Source organism: Rhinopithecus roxellana, chromosome 21 (genome assembly GCF_007565055.1).
Source record: "Rhinopithecus roxellana isolate Shanxi Qingling chromosome 21, ASM756505v1, whole genome shotgun sequence".
NCBI classification, from domain to species: Eukaryota; Metazoa; Chordata; class Mammalia; order Primates; family Cercopithecidae; genus Rhinopithecus; species Rhinopithecus roxellana.
The window spans coordinates 44,259,219-44,276,733 of NC_044569.1; the positions used below are offsets into that span (position 1 = coordinate 44,259,219).

Below are 17,515 nucleotides of genomic sequence, written 5' to 3' on the forward strand. Positions count from 1 at the left end.
ATGTTGTAACCAAAAGAAGCATGATTATGGATCTTGCAGTTTACTAGAAAAGGTAGATGTTCAACGAATCATGAGGGAAATAAATATAGGCATACCGTAGAAATACTATGGGTTTAGTTCCACACACTGCAATAAAGCAAATACCATGCTTAAACAAGTTGCACTAATTTTTTGGTTTTCCAGTGCATATAAAAGTTGTGCTTACACTATACGTCTATTAACTGTGCAACAGCATTACATCTAAAAAATGGCACAACTTAATTTAAAAATACTTCATTTCTAAAAAATGCTGCTGAACCTTAAGTGAGTCACAGAACTTTTGCTGATGGAGGCTCCTGCCTTTATGTTGATGGCTGCTGACTGATGAGGCTGGGAATTGCTGAAGGTGGGGTGTCTGTGGCAATCTTTTTACTTTTCTTTTTTTTTTTTTTTTTTGAGACAGACTCTTGCTCTGTCGCCCAGGCTGGGGTGCAGTGGTGTAATCTCAGCTTCTTGCAATCTCCGCATCCTGAGTTCAAGAGATTCTCTTGCCTCAGGTGCCTTTGTGTTGTATTTTCAGTATAGATGGTGTTTCACCATGTTGGACAGGCTGGTCTTGAGCTCCTGATCTCAAATGTCTATCCAACTTGACTTCCCAAAGTGCTGGGATTACAGGCATAAGCCACCATGCCCAGCCTGTGGCAATCTCTTAAAATAAGAAAACAATAAAGTTTGCTGCATCAATTGACCCTTCCTTTCATGACATATTTCTCCAAAGTATGGGATGTATTTGATAGCATTTTACCCATAGTAGAAATTATTTTATAATTGGAGTCAATTTTCTCAAACCCTGCCACCACTTTATCAACTAAATTTACGTAATATTACAAATCTTTCATTGTCACTTCAAAAATGTTCACAACATCTTCCTAGGAGTAGATTTCATCTCAACAAATCACTTTATTTGCTCCTCTATAGGAAACAACTCCTCATCTGTTAAAACTTTATTATGACATTGCAGCAGTTCAGTCACTTCTTCAAGGCTCCTCTTATCACTCTGGTTCTCTTGCTATTTCGATCACAGTTACTTCCTCCACTAAAGTCGTGAGCCTCTCAAAACCATCTGTAAGGTTTGGAATCTACTTCTTCCAAACTCCTGTTAGTGTTAATATTTTGACTCTTTCCCATGAATCACAAATGTTCTTAATGGCATCTAGAGTGGTGAATCCTTTTCAAAACATTTTTAATTTACTTTGCCCAGATCCATCAGAGGAAATCACACTTTATGGCAACTGGAAGACATATCTATGAAATATCTTTCTTAAATAATAAGACTTGAAAATCAGCATGACTCATTGATTCATGGGCTGAAGAATGGATGTTGTGTTAGCAGGCATGAAAACAGCATTAATCTCTTATACATTTCCATCAGACCTCTTGGGTGACTAGGAGAATTGTCAACATGCTGTAATATTTTGAAAGGAATCTTTTTTTCTAAGCAATAGGTCTCAACAGTGGGCTTAAAATGTTTAGTAAACCATGCTGTAAATAGATGTGTAGTTATGTAGACTTTGTTGTACCATGTATAGAGCACAGGCAGAGTAGATTTAGCATAATTCTTAAGGGTCCTAGGATTTTCAGAATAGTAAATAAACATTGGTTTCAACTTAATATCCAGCTGCACTATCCCCTGACGAGAGAGTCAGCCTGTCCTTTGAAACTTTGAAGCCAGCTATTGACCTCTCTCTATGAAAGTCCTAAATGGCATCTGCTTCCAATATATGGCTATTTTGTCTGCATTGAAAATCTCTTATTTAGTGCAGCCCCCTTCATCAATTATCTTAGCTAGATCTTCTGGATAACCTGCTACAGCTTTTATATCAATACTTGCTGTTGCACTTTGCACTTTTATGTTATAGAGATAGCTTCTGTTCTTAAACCTCATGAATCAACTTCTGCCAGCTTCTGACTCTTCTTCTGCAGCTTCTCACCTCCATAAATCTTCACAGAATTGAAGAGACTTAGGGCCTTGCTCTGGATAAAGCTTTGGCTGAAGGGAATGTTGTCGCTGGTTTTATCTTCTATACAGACCACAAAAACTTTCTCCATGTCAGCAATAAGGCTGTTTTGCTTTCTTATCAATCATGTGTTCACTGGAATAGCAATTTGAATTTCCTTCAAGAACTTTTCTTTGGTATTTACAACTTGGTTTGGCATAAGAGGTCTAGCTCTCAGCCTATCTTGACTTTTGATATGTCTTCATCACTAAGCCTAATCATTTCCAGCTTTTAAATTTTAAAGTGAGAGACATGGGACTCTTCCTTCCACCTGGACACTTAGAAGCATTGTAGGGTTATTAATTGGCCTAATTTTAACAGTGTTGTGCTCAGAGAATAGAGAAGCCCCAAAAGGGGGAGAGAGACAGGGTAGTGGCTGGTTGGTGGGGCAGTTGGAACACTCAACAATGTATCAGTGAAGATCACCATCTTATATGGGTGCAGTTTGTGGTGCCCCAAAGCAATTACAATAGTAATGTCAAAGATCACTGATCACAGATAACCATGGCAGATATAATAATAATTTAAAACTTTGAAATATTAGAAAAATTACCAAAGTGTCACATAGAGACATGAAGTGAGCACATGCTGTTGGAAAAATGTTGCCAATCATCTTGCATGATGCAGGGTTAGCACAAACCTTCAATTTGGAAAAACTGCAGTATTTGTGAAGCACAATCATGTGAAGCACAATAAAAGGAGGGATGCTTATATAAAATTACAATTATAACTAGTGCTAAAAAGAAAAGTAGACAGGTTCATGTAGAGAGTTATAACAATGAGAATATATGGCTGGTGGTGGGGGCTCATGAAAGGACTCATTATGAAAGCAACAGGCTGAAGCATGAGTTATTGCTAAGCACCAGCTCCTATTCCTTTAAACAGAACTGAGAGCAGGCTATGTGCCTGGAACACAGTCAGAAAAAGGGATAATGACATAAGCGGAGGCTGGACAGAGAAACAGGACCCAGTTATACTGAGTCTTGTAGATTACATTTAGTTATCCTAAATGCAATCACAGACCCTCTAACGGGTTTCAGCAAGCCAGAAACAGACGTGATTTGTTTTAAGAAGACCACTCTGGCTGCTGTGTGGAGAGGGGCCAGTGGTGGAAGCATGGAGATCAGCTAAGAGGTTACTGAAGTTCTCTAAATGAAAGATGATGATAGCTTGAACTGAGACAGTGGTAATTACAATCAGGCAAAGTGGCCAGTTACGCAATATAGTTTGAAAGCAAATGAGCACAACACCGGTTGGGTATGGCGGAGGAAAGAATGAGAGAATCAAGTTCAGGCCTAAGTGGTAGTCCTCATGTCTGAGATGAGGGAAAGGGTGAAAGGAAAGGCTCAACAAGAGAGGAGCAAAAGTTTAATCTTGAATATGTCAGGGTGAAGATCTCATGATAATCGTTAAAGAAACAGCCAGAACATTGATCTTTCTCTGCATTAGTGATATACATTTGGGAGTTGGCACATGGATGGAATTTCGATCTATGGGAAAGGATGAGATCACCAAAATCAAGAGGTTAAAACTGAGCAGAGAAGCACTGTCAAGGCTAAAACCTCTACTTTTCAAACAGAAGACAAAGGCCTGACAAAAGGATAGGGAGGTGCCACACCACTTCCCTGATGCTTATTTGACAATGAGACACTTTATTTATTGATTGATTGATTTTCTCAGAGCTTCTCAAGAGGACCCACGTACCCTGGAGCAACCTATAGGGTATGCTAATCTAGCTCAGTGGTTTCCAACTGGGAAGATTCCCTCTCTGCCAAGGGGAAATTTGGCAATGTCTACAGACATTTTGGATTGCTACAACATGGGGGAGAGGAAATATTACTGGCATCTAGTGTGTAAAGGCCAGAGATGCTGCTAAACATCCTGAACAGGACATGTGCCCACAACAAAGAAAAATCCAATCTTATATGTTAATGCTGGTGAGCTTCAGAAGTACTGCTCTAGCTTAACACTTTCTATGTCCAGATGAAAATTGAGATCCAGAGTTTAAGTGACTTGCTTTGTCACACAGCTCTAAGCTCTACAAAGTCAGGTCTAGAATCTGGGCTTAGACTAGGACTTTTAAAAATCCTTTGGGATAAAGATAATGGGTGGATGATAGGTTAGCTCTCTCTTGTAATCACTGAACTAGAACCTAGGACCTCAGATTGCTCTAGTTATCTTTTCTTTTCATCTGGAAAAAGGCTGTAAAATTTTATTTCCGTATCTTTTCTTTTGCATTAAGATTTCTGCTGAGTATAGCGTTGGGTGTCTTCTAATAGTTACCAACCTTATAATGATCATTTTATAGAAATGTGGAAAGAGTTTTATGTATACTTTATTTACATTGGTTAAAATGTTATTGAATTCTGAAAAAAAAAAACCAGGTTTCCAAAAATAGAGAGCAAACCGCTTCCTTTTTTTCTGACAAGTTTTATAGAGCACTTAATATGATTCTGAGTATTTAAAAATTAATAATGTTGATTTTTTTTATTAACATTGCTGTGTCAAAGTTTTAAAATTTGTCAAGTTTAACTCTGTCTTTAAAGGTTGAGGTCAATAAAAAACTATTAAGAGGTTTATAGATCTTCTAATCAAACTTGTTACACTGATTTTACAAATTATAGGTAGAGCTATAGAAAAAAGGAAATTGCCATTTTATCTTCTCTAATCAGAAAGGCAGGATTATGTTGAAGTAATTTTCATAGTTCCTATCATATATACAAATACAAACCACAAAACACATTTTCAGATATTGAACATTTTTCTGCATTAAGAATGTGGACCATAATCTAAAATTGAATGCATCATAAAAGAAAAATACTACCACATCACCTCATATTAGCTTTGATTCTACCTGCCATCAGAAAATATTTTAGGAAGCCTCTTCCTATTCTACAATTTAATTAAGGATTTCCAACTACAGGAGTAAATATGAACTATAGCTTTGTTTTTCTTTATTTGAATTCCAAGAGTGCATTTTTAAAAGAGTGGCATGCTGTAAAAGAAAGTAAATGATTAGCGAGGTCTAAATTTATTTGCAACTGGCTTGAGTATCCTGACAGTAAGCCATTATTCTATTACAATGCTTTGAAGAATGAATCCAGCAAGTGTAGAGGGAGCTAGGAAACCTCTATAATTCTGTCACTCTAAGGGGAGATGTATGAAATTTTATTGTATACAAGGTTTAAAAACCCAGACTTTAAATGTTTTGATGTAGCCTGCTTTATAAGGGTGGGGTGCAATTGGAGTTTTATCACTCAGGGGCCTCACTTGCACATCTACTTGGAAAACATACCCTCTTCTTAAAGCTTAAAACATTAGCAAATTTAACTAGAAATCTGGGGTTTCCAGATGTCTTTGCTGATTTGCTTGTAATAGCCAAGGCTAAAGTCATATTATATATTTATCATCATTTGTTTGCTAGCAAACTAGAATAGGAAGCAGATAAAGTTTGGCCTCTACCATCCCTGGCTCTCTGAAGTTATCAATTCCCCTTAATCAGCCAGGCAGCCTGCAATAATTTGTTATTCCAGTAGGGAATCTATAAATATTTCAGGTACGTTTTTCATCTCATTCATTTAGCATGAAATCCCTAAAACATCATTAAATGATGCAGAAAATTGGGAAAGAGTAATGTCAATAATGCATCTAAACTGCTTCAAAGCCACTGAATGGCATTGGTCTATTTTATCCTCATGACTTACTCCTGTGAGATAATGTTTACCAGGTCAAATTTAATTTTGGTTATTTTTCTCACTAGGAATCTTAAATGGTAAAACAAAAATGAACACAATGATGTGGATTTCTCTTTCTCTTCATCTAGCATCTAACACCTTTGAAAAGGAAAGTGATTGCTGACTTATATGTTCATGTCAAATGTGGGCTCGGATTTCTTTTCGACCAAAAATTCATTTTAATTTGACTAGCAACTTCAAATAGTCAATAACAAACTTCTGAATTTGATCTGAAATTGGGACGTCCAGACTTCACAATTAAAAATACAGGAGGCCTAATTAGGTTAGAATTATTTCTAGTTGCTTATTCATGTATACCTTGAGATGTATGTGCACGTTGAGATGGGAATCCCTCATATAATTTTTCTTTATCTATTACTCACAGAAATAATTCAAATGTTACTGGGCCTCCTTATATTTTTAATTGCAATATCTGGCAATTATTCCCAATATGGGAGTCCTTTTGGGCATGCAGTTTAAGAGAGCACATAGTTTTGTGTCTGTGGCTTACATTTGCCCCAGCTTTAAGCCTCATAACCACTGCCCAGTAGTGGTTGAAACCTACAGGATGATTTCTCTTTCTCATTCCTCATACCAATTCCCTCTTTAATTTTCTGGCAGTATGTCTCTTCAAAAAGTACTGTCCCATATCCGTATTCCCTTGACTGGGAATGAATTTTAATATGAAAATCCTTGTAGAAATAGCATCTTAAAATTGGCTTTGTGGGATGATTCTAAAGGGGACAATGCTAATTTCCTGCATGACCTCCAAAGTTAGAAGCTCTGTATCTCAGAGTATAAAATACAACAATTATGTTTCTCCCAAACAATTTCAGCAACTTCCTTTTTTTGCCTTCCTTTATATCCCTGGGGATTTTCTCATCCTCTCTCATCTCCTGGGGTGTATATTTCTGCTCTGTCCACCCAGGCAATTAACCCTGCTGGTGTATTGGTCCTGCAGTGGTCTGTCCTTCAGTTTGTTCCCATGGCTCATTGCAAGTGCCCTGCACTCGCTGAGGGCTTAGTAGCATTTCTTGACTGACTGACTGAATACATATAATGTTTTTGGCATATTGTTGAAATTTAAGACAAAATTTGGAGCATGAGACTGAGCAAATGAAATTGCAAAGTTGGGAGGAGGCAATTATCGTTACTTATACCCATTTTATGGAGCATGGCCTGGGGTCTGTTTTCTGCCTCAACAAGTCGTTCCTTTCACCTTCCTTCCGTGAGCCTTTTTTTTTTTTTTCTTCCCCTTTTTTTCGTGAGATAGAGCCTTGCTCTGTTGCCCAGGCTGGAGTGTAGTGGTGTGATCTTGGCTCACTGCAACCTCCACCTTCTGGGTTCAAGTGATTCTCCTGCTGCCTCAGTCTCCCGAGTAGCTGGGACTACAGGTGTGTGCCACCATTCCCAGCTAATTTTTTTGTATTTTTAGTAGAGACGAGGTTTCACTGTGTTAGCCAGGATGGTCTCAATTTCCTAACCTCATGATCTGCCCGCCTCGGCCTCCCAAAGTGCTGGGATTACAGGCGTGAGCCACCACGCCCAACCCTGTGTGCTTTGTAAACTATCTATTGGGTATGTTAGGGACTGACAGAGCAAGGCTTTAGTTAAAACAAGTGTCTGAAAGTCAAATATCTACCAGGGACAGTCATGTTATTTAAATGAAGGAAAATGAGGAGTCTAAGAGACAATAGGAAGTTGTGTGTAGCTTGGAAAGAGCATCCTGGGAAGCTTGCTATGTTCTGAATGCTCATGCCCTTCCAAAATTCTTATGTTGAAACCTAATCCCTGTTAGGGAGGCAATAAGAGGTGGAGCCTTTGGGAGATAATTTGGTCATGAGAGTGGTGGCCTCATAAATGGTATTAGTGCCCTTATTTTAGAAAAAGCCTGAGGGAGCTTGCTCACCCTTTCCAACCACCATGGGAGAACACAGCTGGAAGGCATTAACCGTGAAGCAGAAAATGAGCCCGCAGCACACTCCCAGTCTGCTGGCACCTTGATCTTGGACTTCCTGGCCTCCAAAACTGTGAGCAATAAATTTCTGTTGTTTATAAGTTACCCCAAATTTAAGGTATTTTTTAATAGCAGCAGAAATGGACTCAAAGTTTAAACATAAGACATTCTATGTGTTTCTGGTTCGGTAAAAGGCATTAATAGCAGAGGAAGGTATTGCCAGGCAATTCAAAAAGAAGTCAAGAGGTGAAAATATATTTCTAAACCTACCATTGGCCAGAGGAGAGATAATGCTAAGTCTTTGATGCAAGCATTTGGTGTACACACACACACACACACATATATCCTCTTGGGAAAACTGTCTCATTAGATTATCACAGCCTATGATAAGAAATAATCACTTAATTCACACCACTATTCTAATTTCACATGCAGCAAACTATTTTTAGATTGAAATTTTGATTTCCTTTCTGGATTTTTTGACAGGAGATCAAACAAATGGAAATTTATCAGTTCAGTAATCAAGTTTCTTATGAAAACCTGCTAAAATGGTTAAATAATTTTGTTATTTCATAAAATAGAATACTATATAGCAGCCAAGATAAATGAGTGAGAGCTATTTGTAAACACATGGATACATCTTCAAAACTAGGTTAAAAATAAAAGCAAGTTGTAGCAGGATACAATATCATTTCTATAAATTTGCAAAACTGTAAAACAGTATAATGTTTAGGGATACCTATACATATGTAGTAAACATCAAATTAGAACACTTATATCAGAGTGAGGAACAGTGTTAAGAAGCATGTGAGAAAACACAGACATAAAAGAGATTTAAATTCCATGCTGTATATTTCATATCTTAACCTTGCTGATGGGTATGCAAGTGTTCATCTTCACATTTTGAGTATCTGAAGGTCTTTTTAGTAAACCAAACCAAACAACAGCAATAATTTTTTAAAAATTTGTAAAATGGCCTAATAAATACATTAGTCCCCTGAAAATGTGGCCAGTATTAATCCATCCTTTTAAAGTTTGTTTCAGCAAAACTAAGGATAAGATCCTGGAATGCAGTCCCCACATCAACCTTGTCCTTCCGTGGAGTTCTAGGTATTACCTTCATCTGGTCATCCTTAAAGCCAGCAGATACTTGGGCATGCTCCACTAGGATGAGCAGAAATAAATGTCTAATCTAGACAACACAAAGAAAACTTAGCCCTAAGATGCTACAGGATTTTGAAGAATTAATGTACTCTACAGGCAAAAATCCAAGTAACTTTAATATATGAAACTGAGTGGGTTTCAATTCAACCAACCTTGGATATCACTTCTCTTAAATAAAATCAGATTCCTGCAAACATTTTAAATATAGTGTAACATTTAAAAATCTTGGTATTTAATAGCTTTGTATCATTTATAAAATGCTCTATGCTGGGCTTCTCTGACTACTTTTTTATACACTTGTCAACTCTTATTGGCATCATCTCCTGGTAGAATGTGCTAGAGGTTTTTTGTTTTGTTTTGTTTTGTTTTTTTATAACTTCATGTTTCTATTATCCCACTAAGACACTAAATGCAAGCTTCCTGGCACTTGTAGTTGATAGAAAATTTGCCTCAGACACTCTTGAACTAACCACTTAATTAATATAACTAATTCAATATTACCTAATTTATATACTTACCATTTAGGGTGCTTCTATCAAGCAAATTAGTATCAACTGGCCAATAACCTCCATCTCCATGACGACCTGTTCATTGGGAGAGCATGTCACAATGTTAGTACATACCATGAAGGCACAAATGAAACAAAAAGAACAGACAAAAAGAATAAACCTTTTAACATACACAACAACAGAACAGATTACTTTGACCTCCCCCAAGAAAGCCTGCCAATTGTCATACCCTTACACCTGTAAGAAAATGGTATTTTCCATGTGTGTGAAAAACAAGTCAGAAAAGTAAACGCTCTTAAGCTAAATTCAATGTTTCACTGATAAGTCATCCTCCATTCTTTTTATTTCTCCCAATATTCTTATTAGAGTCTTTTAGTAAAGGTGCAGCAGCAGTGTCAATCTAAACACTATTCTTCTGAACTTTTTAGAACAGAAACAACTCAGGTCCTGGCTCTTAGGTCCTGCAGACACAGTCACACATCTGACAAGACTTTATGGCAAATTATTATTATCCTACAAGGGGCCAGCACATTTCATCTTATAACTGGGCTTTGGGTATTCTCTTTGATAACTGTCAAATACAGTACCTGGAAATGAAATTCCACATTGGACGTAAGAGTGGGGGTTATGTCACAAACCGTATGGTCTGACTATTTCCTGCAAATACACCATGAAGGGAAGAAAGCTCCTTCAGTACAGCATTATTGGAAATTCTGCCTTCCATTTGGTATATAACAGATGTGAAAGTAGTATTTAAGAGAAATGAGCCAGAAATTCACCAGAAGTAATTATACTATCATCCAAAATTTAATTAATGGTGTTTCACCACAGATAATCTTTTTCTCTATTGATACATTCATAGAACTGAAATTATTCAATTAGATTTTGAGTTCTATAATATCTAGGTAGACTACTTATGTAAAACATTTGAGAAGTGAATCCGTATGCAAACAAGGACCAGAATATAGGTAATTTTCTATTTTATTTGCTTAAAACGGTTATTTCTGAAATGAGTTCCAATCAGTGAATGACATAGAGAAAGCCAACCAGAACACTCAGCTACAATAACATAGGTTGTTTTCTCACATTTATATATTTCAGTTTTCTTCATCTCTGTAACTTTCAAGTCCTGATTTTGTGACTTTATTTTGCATAACAAACACGACCTTACTAAAGCTTTTCCAAGATCTTATCATTTCATTTGCAAAACAGCTTCCAAGAAACAACTTAGAATCCTGTTAACTGACTCTACATTCACAATTTTAAAAATTCTTTTGATGTCAAGTCAGAGCTGAAGTTAGGATGTCAAATTTCTAGCAAGCAACAAGATAAATTAATTTAGTCACAGTATATTATATCTTCAGCATAAAATGGCATGTTTAATATCTGCTGGGACAATGACTGTGAGTATGTAAGGAAGTAGGAGATAGGATGGAGGCTCCTATGTGTGTGTGCAGGGGGAAGGTGGTGGTGAGAGGAATAATCAAAATGAGCTGAAATTGTGAAAATTTTAGTGGGCTGACAAAAATGTGGACAAGTCTAACCCTTTTACAAATACCTTGTTTATATAACTCTGATGCATTTGGGGTTTCCATGAGCAGTGGATAAGCTTTGCCCACGAGACACCGTGAGATCAATGTTGGCTGATGTGAAGTGGAAGCTCTACATAAATATTAAAATGACTTTTCTAGCAACTGAAAGCAGCTAGATTGCAAAGCAGTCAGCCAAAAGAGATGCTAACAACCCCATCACTTAGGCCAGTAAAGCAATACATGTTTCCTGTTGGGAATAATCCTGTATTGGCTGGAAATTAGCTAGGTAGCATACGGAGGATTTTCCTTTTCCTCTAGTAGCCTGGCAAATGTCTTTTTAATGAAGTTTCCAACTCTCCCTGTTATTTGTGGCAGGATGCAAAGAGAAGCCAATAAGCATGTCCATATATTACATACACATATAGCTCTATGGGTACAGCACCCCTTAGATTTAGCGAGGCTATTGATTACATTGTGAATTTCAATAGGCAGAAGAAATCAGATGCCCTATAGGCCAAAGTGCTGCGTGAGATAAAGGAACTCTAGAAGTGTTTCTAAATAACAAGGGGTAGCTTAAAGCTTGGACATTCTATTCACAGAATCTAGTATATTGATGTGGGTTAACTTTTCTAAATTCTATTTTTAGAATTTAGATTATAATTAGATTGATATCAGAAAAGGAAATCGTGTAACTCTCAACAAGTCCAACAGAAAGTACTTTTTAAAAAGTTGATGTCATCAACGAGCAAGTTTAGATTTATAATAATTCAGATTTCTTGCACCACTTCAGACTAAAAACCACAAAACCCATTTCTGGGATATTGATGAGCCTGAGATCTCTTAATCTAAAGACAGAGACATCAAATTTTAATTTTAATTTTATTTTTGAGTGATGTTAAGTTTCCATTCCCTGAAATATGTCTTTTAATTTTCAGTAAGTCTCTCTTGGTGCAGCCAATTAATAATAACAATAATAATAATAATAATAATGATAAAAGATTATCCCATTGCTTTAAGGAGAGCATCACAAAGTTGTCAAACAAAGAGACACTAGAGGCTAAAAAAGGAAAGGATATGAATATATGGGTGTAACTTCTTGGCATATCACAGCATTTTTAAGAGCTTGTTGCTGTAGAACAAATATTGGATGTGTTTAGTTACCTTGGTTAATTTCATAAGCACTGATTTAGAGAAAGAGAGGACTAATCAGAATTTAGAAAACAGCTGGAGTGAAAGTCAGCTAATGCCAAGATGTAAACTACTTCCCTATCTCAGAGGGCTTCATTTTATTAACGAAGCATAAAGCTGGTAATAATTCTTTCGAAAATTTATTAAATGCCTACTATATGCAAAGCATAGTCCTAGATCCTCAGGGAAGGAGTAGTATAAAAAGATATATTAGATACGGATCCTGCCAGGACAGGGAGAGTTGGTTCATTGTAATCAGATCCTATGCAGGCCTATTTATGTTTAATATTAACCAACTGCAGATGGTTCTTAATATATTCTGAGATTAAAGATTTAAGAATAACTTAATTCATTTATTACTATAAACTTACTACTAGGCTTAATTAAAAATGCTTTTTAATTATTAAAGTATTATTAAAATAATTATTAAAAGAACTGCATACAAATAAAAATAATATTTTATTTTCAGTCATATAACATTATATACTTTATAGTTAGTTATTTTAAAATCCTGAATTACATTTTTGCATATCATACTAAATTTTTAACAGTTTTACAAATTAAAATTCTAAATAATTAAATGGATTTATGGAAATTCAAATATAAATTTGGGGGAAATCACATAATACATTTCAGTTTTCTTCCCTCAAATAAAGTTCAATATGGTTAAAACATTTTGGAAATGAGTAGTTTATTTTCTCCTTTTCATATGAATAATACAATTTTATACTAATAGTGATCAAAGTGTACTATATGAAGGCCGGGTGCGGTAGCTCATGACTGTGATCCCAGAACTTTGGGAGGCCGAGGAGGGTCGATCACTTGAGGTCAGGAGATCAAGACCAGCCTGGGTGACATGGCAAAACCTCATCTCTACTAAAAATACAAAAATTAGCCAAGCATGGTGGTGCGTGCCTGTAGTCCCAGCTACTCCGGAGGCAGAGGCAAAATTGCTTGAACCCGGGAGGTAGAGGTTGCAGTGAGCCGAGATGGCGCCACTGAACTCCAGCCTGGGCGATAAAGCAAGACTCTGGCTCAGTAAAAAACAAAACAAAACAAACAACAATAACAAAACAAAGTGCACTATATAAATATAATTCTACAGGATATAAAGAAGAATTCTGTATTGGATTACTGTGTACCCATGTTTTCTCAATAACACAAATTGAGGATAAGGGAAGAATGAGATATTAAAGAGTAATGAATTTATTTTCACTTAACAACCAGCTAATTTCATTTTTAAAAAAAGGAAAAAGAAAAAAAAGCTCTGCCAGAAAGTTTTGATAATGAAAACAAATGATTTTCTACTTTTACCATAGATTTTGGAACCATTAAATGGTACCTTCAGAAACAAAAAATAAATAAATATTAAATAGGCATTGGCTGAGTTAAAATAGAGGAAGCTTGTGGCTGTTTTGAGTTATTCAAAATAGTTTTTTATATATTTAATTTTTTTTTTAAAATACTGTTTAGGCAGGTCCTAACCAGAAATTTCATGTACTTCTCCTTTCTTTGAATTTTTAAAATGTTATAAACTATAAAATCGTTTAAGGGGTTGCCTTTTACATTTTATCTAAAAGATTGGCCTTAAAAGGAATCTTTTTATACCTTTTTGGCACATGCCATATGATTCTTTAGACAAAAGTCTTCTTGATCTCCCTGCTGCCTGTTCTCTAAATTGAAGAAAAAATTGGCAGAAGTAATATGACTTCCTTTAGGAAGTCTGTTCATTGTTATATTCCTTTGTGCTAACTGAAGAGATGTGCAAATTGTGTTCTCAATGTCCTATGAGTAAGTAAAGGTAGTTAGGAAGCTTTGTAGTATTATTTTAATAATAAGTACAAATCTTAAGTTATTACTAGTATGCAATTTATTATTTATGTTCTTATCCTTACATGTCACCTAAATTATTTGTGTATTTTTATTGCGGTATATGTCTAAAATGAAATAACATTTATGTTTATATTAAATCCTTATTTGCAGCACACATGGGCAGATTGAGAATCTTTTCCATAATAAAAAATTTTCAGCACTGAACAAAGAGTAATTCAATTGGGATTTCAGTCCTAGAGTCTAGTTTTTCTGTGTGATTGTTTATAAGTTCAGAGAAGAGAGAGTGGAAAATTAATCTGCAGAAAATATGGAGAAAAGTGGATGTGATAGTTCTAATCGTTTGTTTAATCCATCTTCCCTGAATGGGCATAAGAGAGGGTCATCCAGGACGATATTCATACAATCAATCCCTAGAGAAAAACATATGGCCCATAATCTAAATCAAATGGACAGATTGGCCATCTAACAAATGTTCAATGTATATCCTTCCAAGGATGCAGAGCACTGAGATATCTTCTTGATCTTAAAATTTGTTATCTGAAAATTCGAATGATAATGATAGAAATTGCATTGATTTTCTGTCTTGTGTACCAGCAGATAAAGAATATCCATTAATATTACTTGAATACAGTTTTATTGTTCATCCAACACACAGATCATATTGAGATATATTTAAAGTAGGTGATTTGTCAGAGACTGAAATGTTTTTCTAAAAGATCCATTTACCAGGCAGTTGATAACAATGCTGATTTTAAACAAAGGCATCAGGCATTAAAAACCAGAAAGCAAAATCATAACCAATACGTAAGATATTTCAAATATTTTAATAGAAAAGAAGTAATGCGCTCTCTTCACCTTTTCCTAAGGTTCAACACAGTGTTTTCAAATCAACGTGAAAGAAAGTTCACTGACTGAAAGAAAATAGGTTGTTACTGCTATGGCTGCCACATATTGAACCCTGGTGCTCAGCAAATCCTTGCTGCTTTCCCTTCTTCGAAACTTTTGCTTTTATTTTTCACCTGTGGAAAGTCTAAGGGCAATAATCTGCAGGATATGAATGCATTTGGTAAACTACTCTGAGCCAGACAAAGGGCAAGAAAACCAAATATGCCATTACCCATATTTCTCTTAATTATAAGTGAAGTATTTTTGCAATTCCAATTTCTGTATTTAGGCCATAAAATATGAACAGGTTAGACTCTTCCTGAGAAGTAAATTCATTTTTTTAAATCCTTAGAAATCAAATTCAAAACTAAGGTAATTTCACACACAAATAAAATGAAATTGAGTGAGCATAGAGTTATTACAAAAAATATGAGGGTACAAAACAGAAACTGCAGGCATCCTAAACAAATTTAAACAAATTTATTTCTTATCATAATTTCTGTTCTTGGTTTACATCTTAGCCTGATAATGGGTCTTGACTGTCTGAGGTATACATGTTGTCTCTTGCAGAGTTTGGCAAATAATAGGTGAAAAAATTTGTCTGTGTAATCTTCTAAAGTAAGAAACATGTTTATTGCATTATTTTTTGCAAGCACCAAAGTAAAGGCAGTACACTTTGCCAGGCCAACAAGTAAAAGCAGTATACTTTGCCAGGCCAACCCATATGTATGTATTTCTTCTTTTTTAGAAGAACACTGGTTTCTCCTATGAATTCTACTACTTCTCATTCTTACATTCTTGATGTCTCATAAGGGAGAGTGGAAAAAACTGAAAAGGCAAATACTAGGGAACCAAAGGAGCTGGACAGATCAAGATCTTTTGATAACAGGAAAGTAGTTAACCTCCTTCTTAAAGATTTCAAGTCAGAAAAGATGATAAGTTCTGACCTCCACGATAATAACTACACTTAGTCTCTCTCCCTTACCTGGCTGCTGATGAAGACTTGTCAGCTGCTCCTGATCACCCATGTCACCACCTTCTAAACAGCTAAAGCCCAATATGTTTATTAGGTATTATAATTATTATTCATGCACGTTAGGAAGGAAACATCTGAATAACAATTGAATTCTTAATAGAATAAAATATAAAGATGGCTTAATAATATTAGTAGTATGGTGGTAGACAGTGGTCTCTGAAGTCCTTCCTCTCAGTGGAATCTCCTTTTATGCACACTTGCCTCTAGTATATCTGAAATAACAGTCAGCTAGGCGTCTAAGAAACCACTTTTATATGCAGCTTAGTCTTTATTAAAATCTAAAAAGCATTCTGTTCCCCAAAATATGGGCACCGTCTTGGATGACTGGATATTTCCAAGAGCTAGTTCATTTGCTAGGTTACAACATGAAGAATGAGACAATCTTTTTTGGCTTATAAAAGAGCATCCGTTCTCAAAGACCACAGAATGATCCATAAAAGTGCCCCCCATCTGCATGATTCACAAGCTTATCCCAAAGGCAGGTGTGACATACATTTGTGCCTGAGCAAATTTGCCAAGCATCCCAGGAAGAAGAGGCAGAAGAGGATGAGAGAGTTCTCTTCTTCAAGTGACTACAGGTCTGGAAGTTGCAGCTGCAGTCTGAAAACACTAGAACATGAGCATCCTGCTGGTGCCCTGCTAGTCTGTGTAGATAATGACACTGTTGGAGCACAGTGTTTCATCATTCATGTCTCCAGCCATGCTTCATGCATCCACTCAACAAATGCATTAAGTAGATCCACAGTGCTAAGCATTAGGAATATAAAATGACTATTGCAGAAGTTTGTAAGTCAGTGAGATGAAAAATGTTAAGTGAATAATTATAACCATATGGTAATTTCCAAAAATTCGGGAAAAAAAAAAAAGAAAAAAAAAAACGAACAAATAGGTGACCCAGTGGAAAAACAGGATGATTATCTACTTACATCTAGCAAAAAGCTTCACAGAAGAGGTGGCATTTGATGTGAGAATTCTTTTTGCAAGTACCAAAGTAAAAGCAGTATACTTTACCAGGCCAACTAGTGGGGAAAATATGTGTGTGTATATCTATATCTATATCTATATATAATATACATATATATTTTAAGAAGCGCATTGGCTACTCCTATGAATTTTACCAAAGTAAAAGCAGTATTCTTTGCCAGGCCAACCAGCGGAGGAAAATATACATGTATATATAAATATAAATATATATTATATATAATAAATATGTATCATAAAATATATATTATAAACGTATATTATAAATATATAAATACACAGACATATACATATATATTTTAAGAAACACATTGGTTACTCCTATGAATTCTACTACTTCTCATTCTCACATTCTTGATGTTTCACAAGGGAGAGTGGACAAAAACTGAAAAGGTAAAAATTAGGGAACCAAAAGACCTGGACAGATCAAGATCTGTCTTGATTTATTAGTTACAGAACCATGAGGTGGATGAGCTTAGAGAAAAAAAGGCAGAGGTACAATAATAAAACTCCCTAAATACTCTGCAAAAGGGTCTAGAATTTATCTTATAGAGGATAGGGATCCACTGAAGATATTTTAAGCAGAACACTGACTAATTACACATGTATTTTAGAAAGATTATTCTGGATGAGTGTGGAACTAAATGGATCAGAATAAAC

At 35.7% G+C, this 17,515-nt stretch overlaps 1 protein-coding gene across 1 annotated transcript in view; it reads right to left on the reverse strand.

The window, feature by feature from the left end:
* The window catches only part of DCC (DCC netrin 1 receptor), a 1,242,672-nt gene that overhangs the window by 94,235 nt on the left and 1,130,922 nt on the right, over positions 1–17,515 (reverse strand). Inside the window, exon 22 of the mRNA XM_030926166.1 lies at positions 9,410–9,475. Coding sequence (XP_030782026.1) covers positions 9,410–9,475 — 66 coding nt within the window. The remainder of the gene's footprint in view (positions 1–9,409; positions 9,476–17,515) is intronic.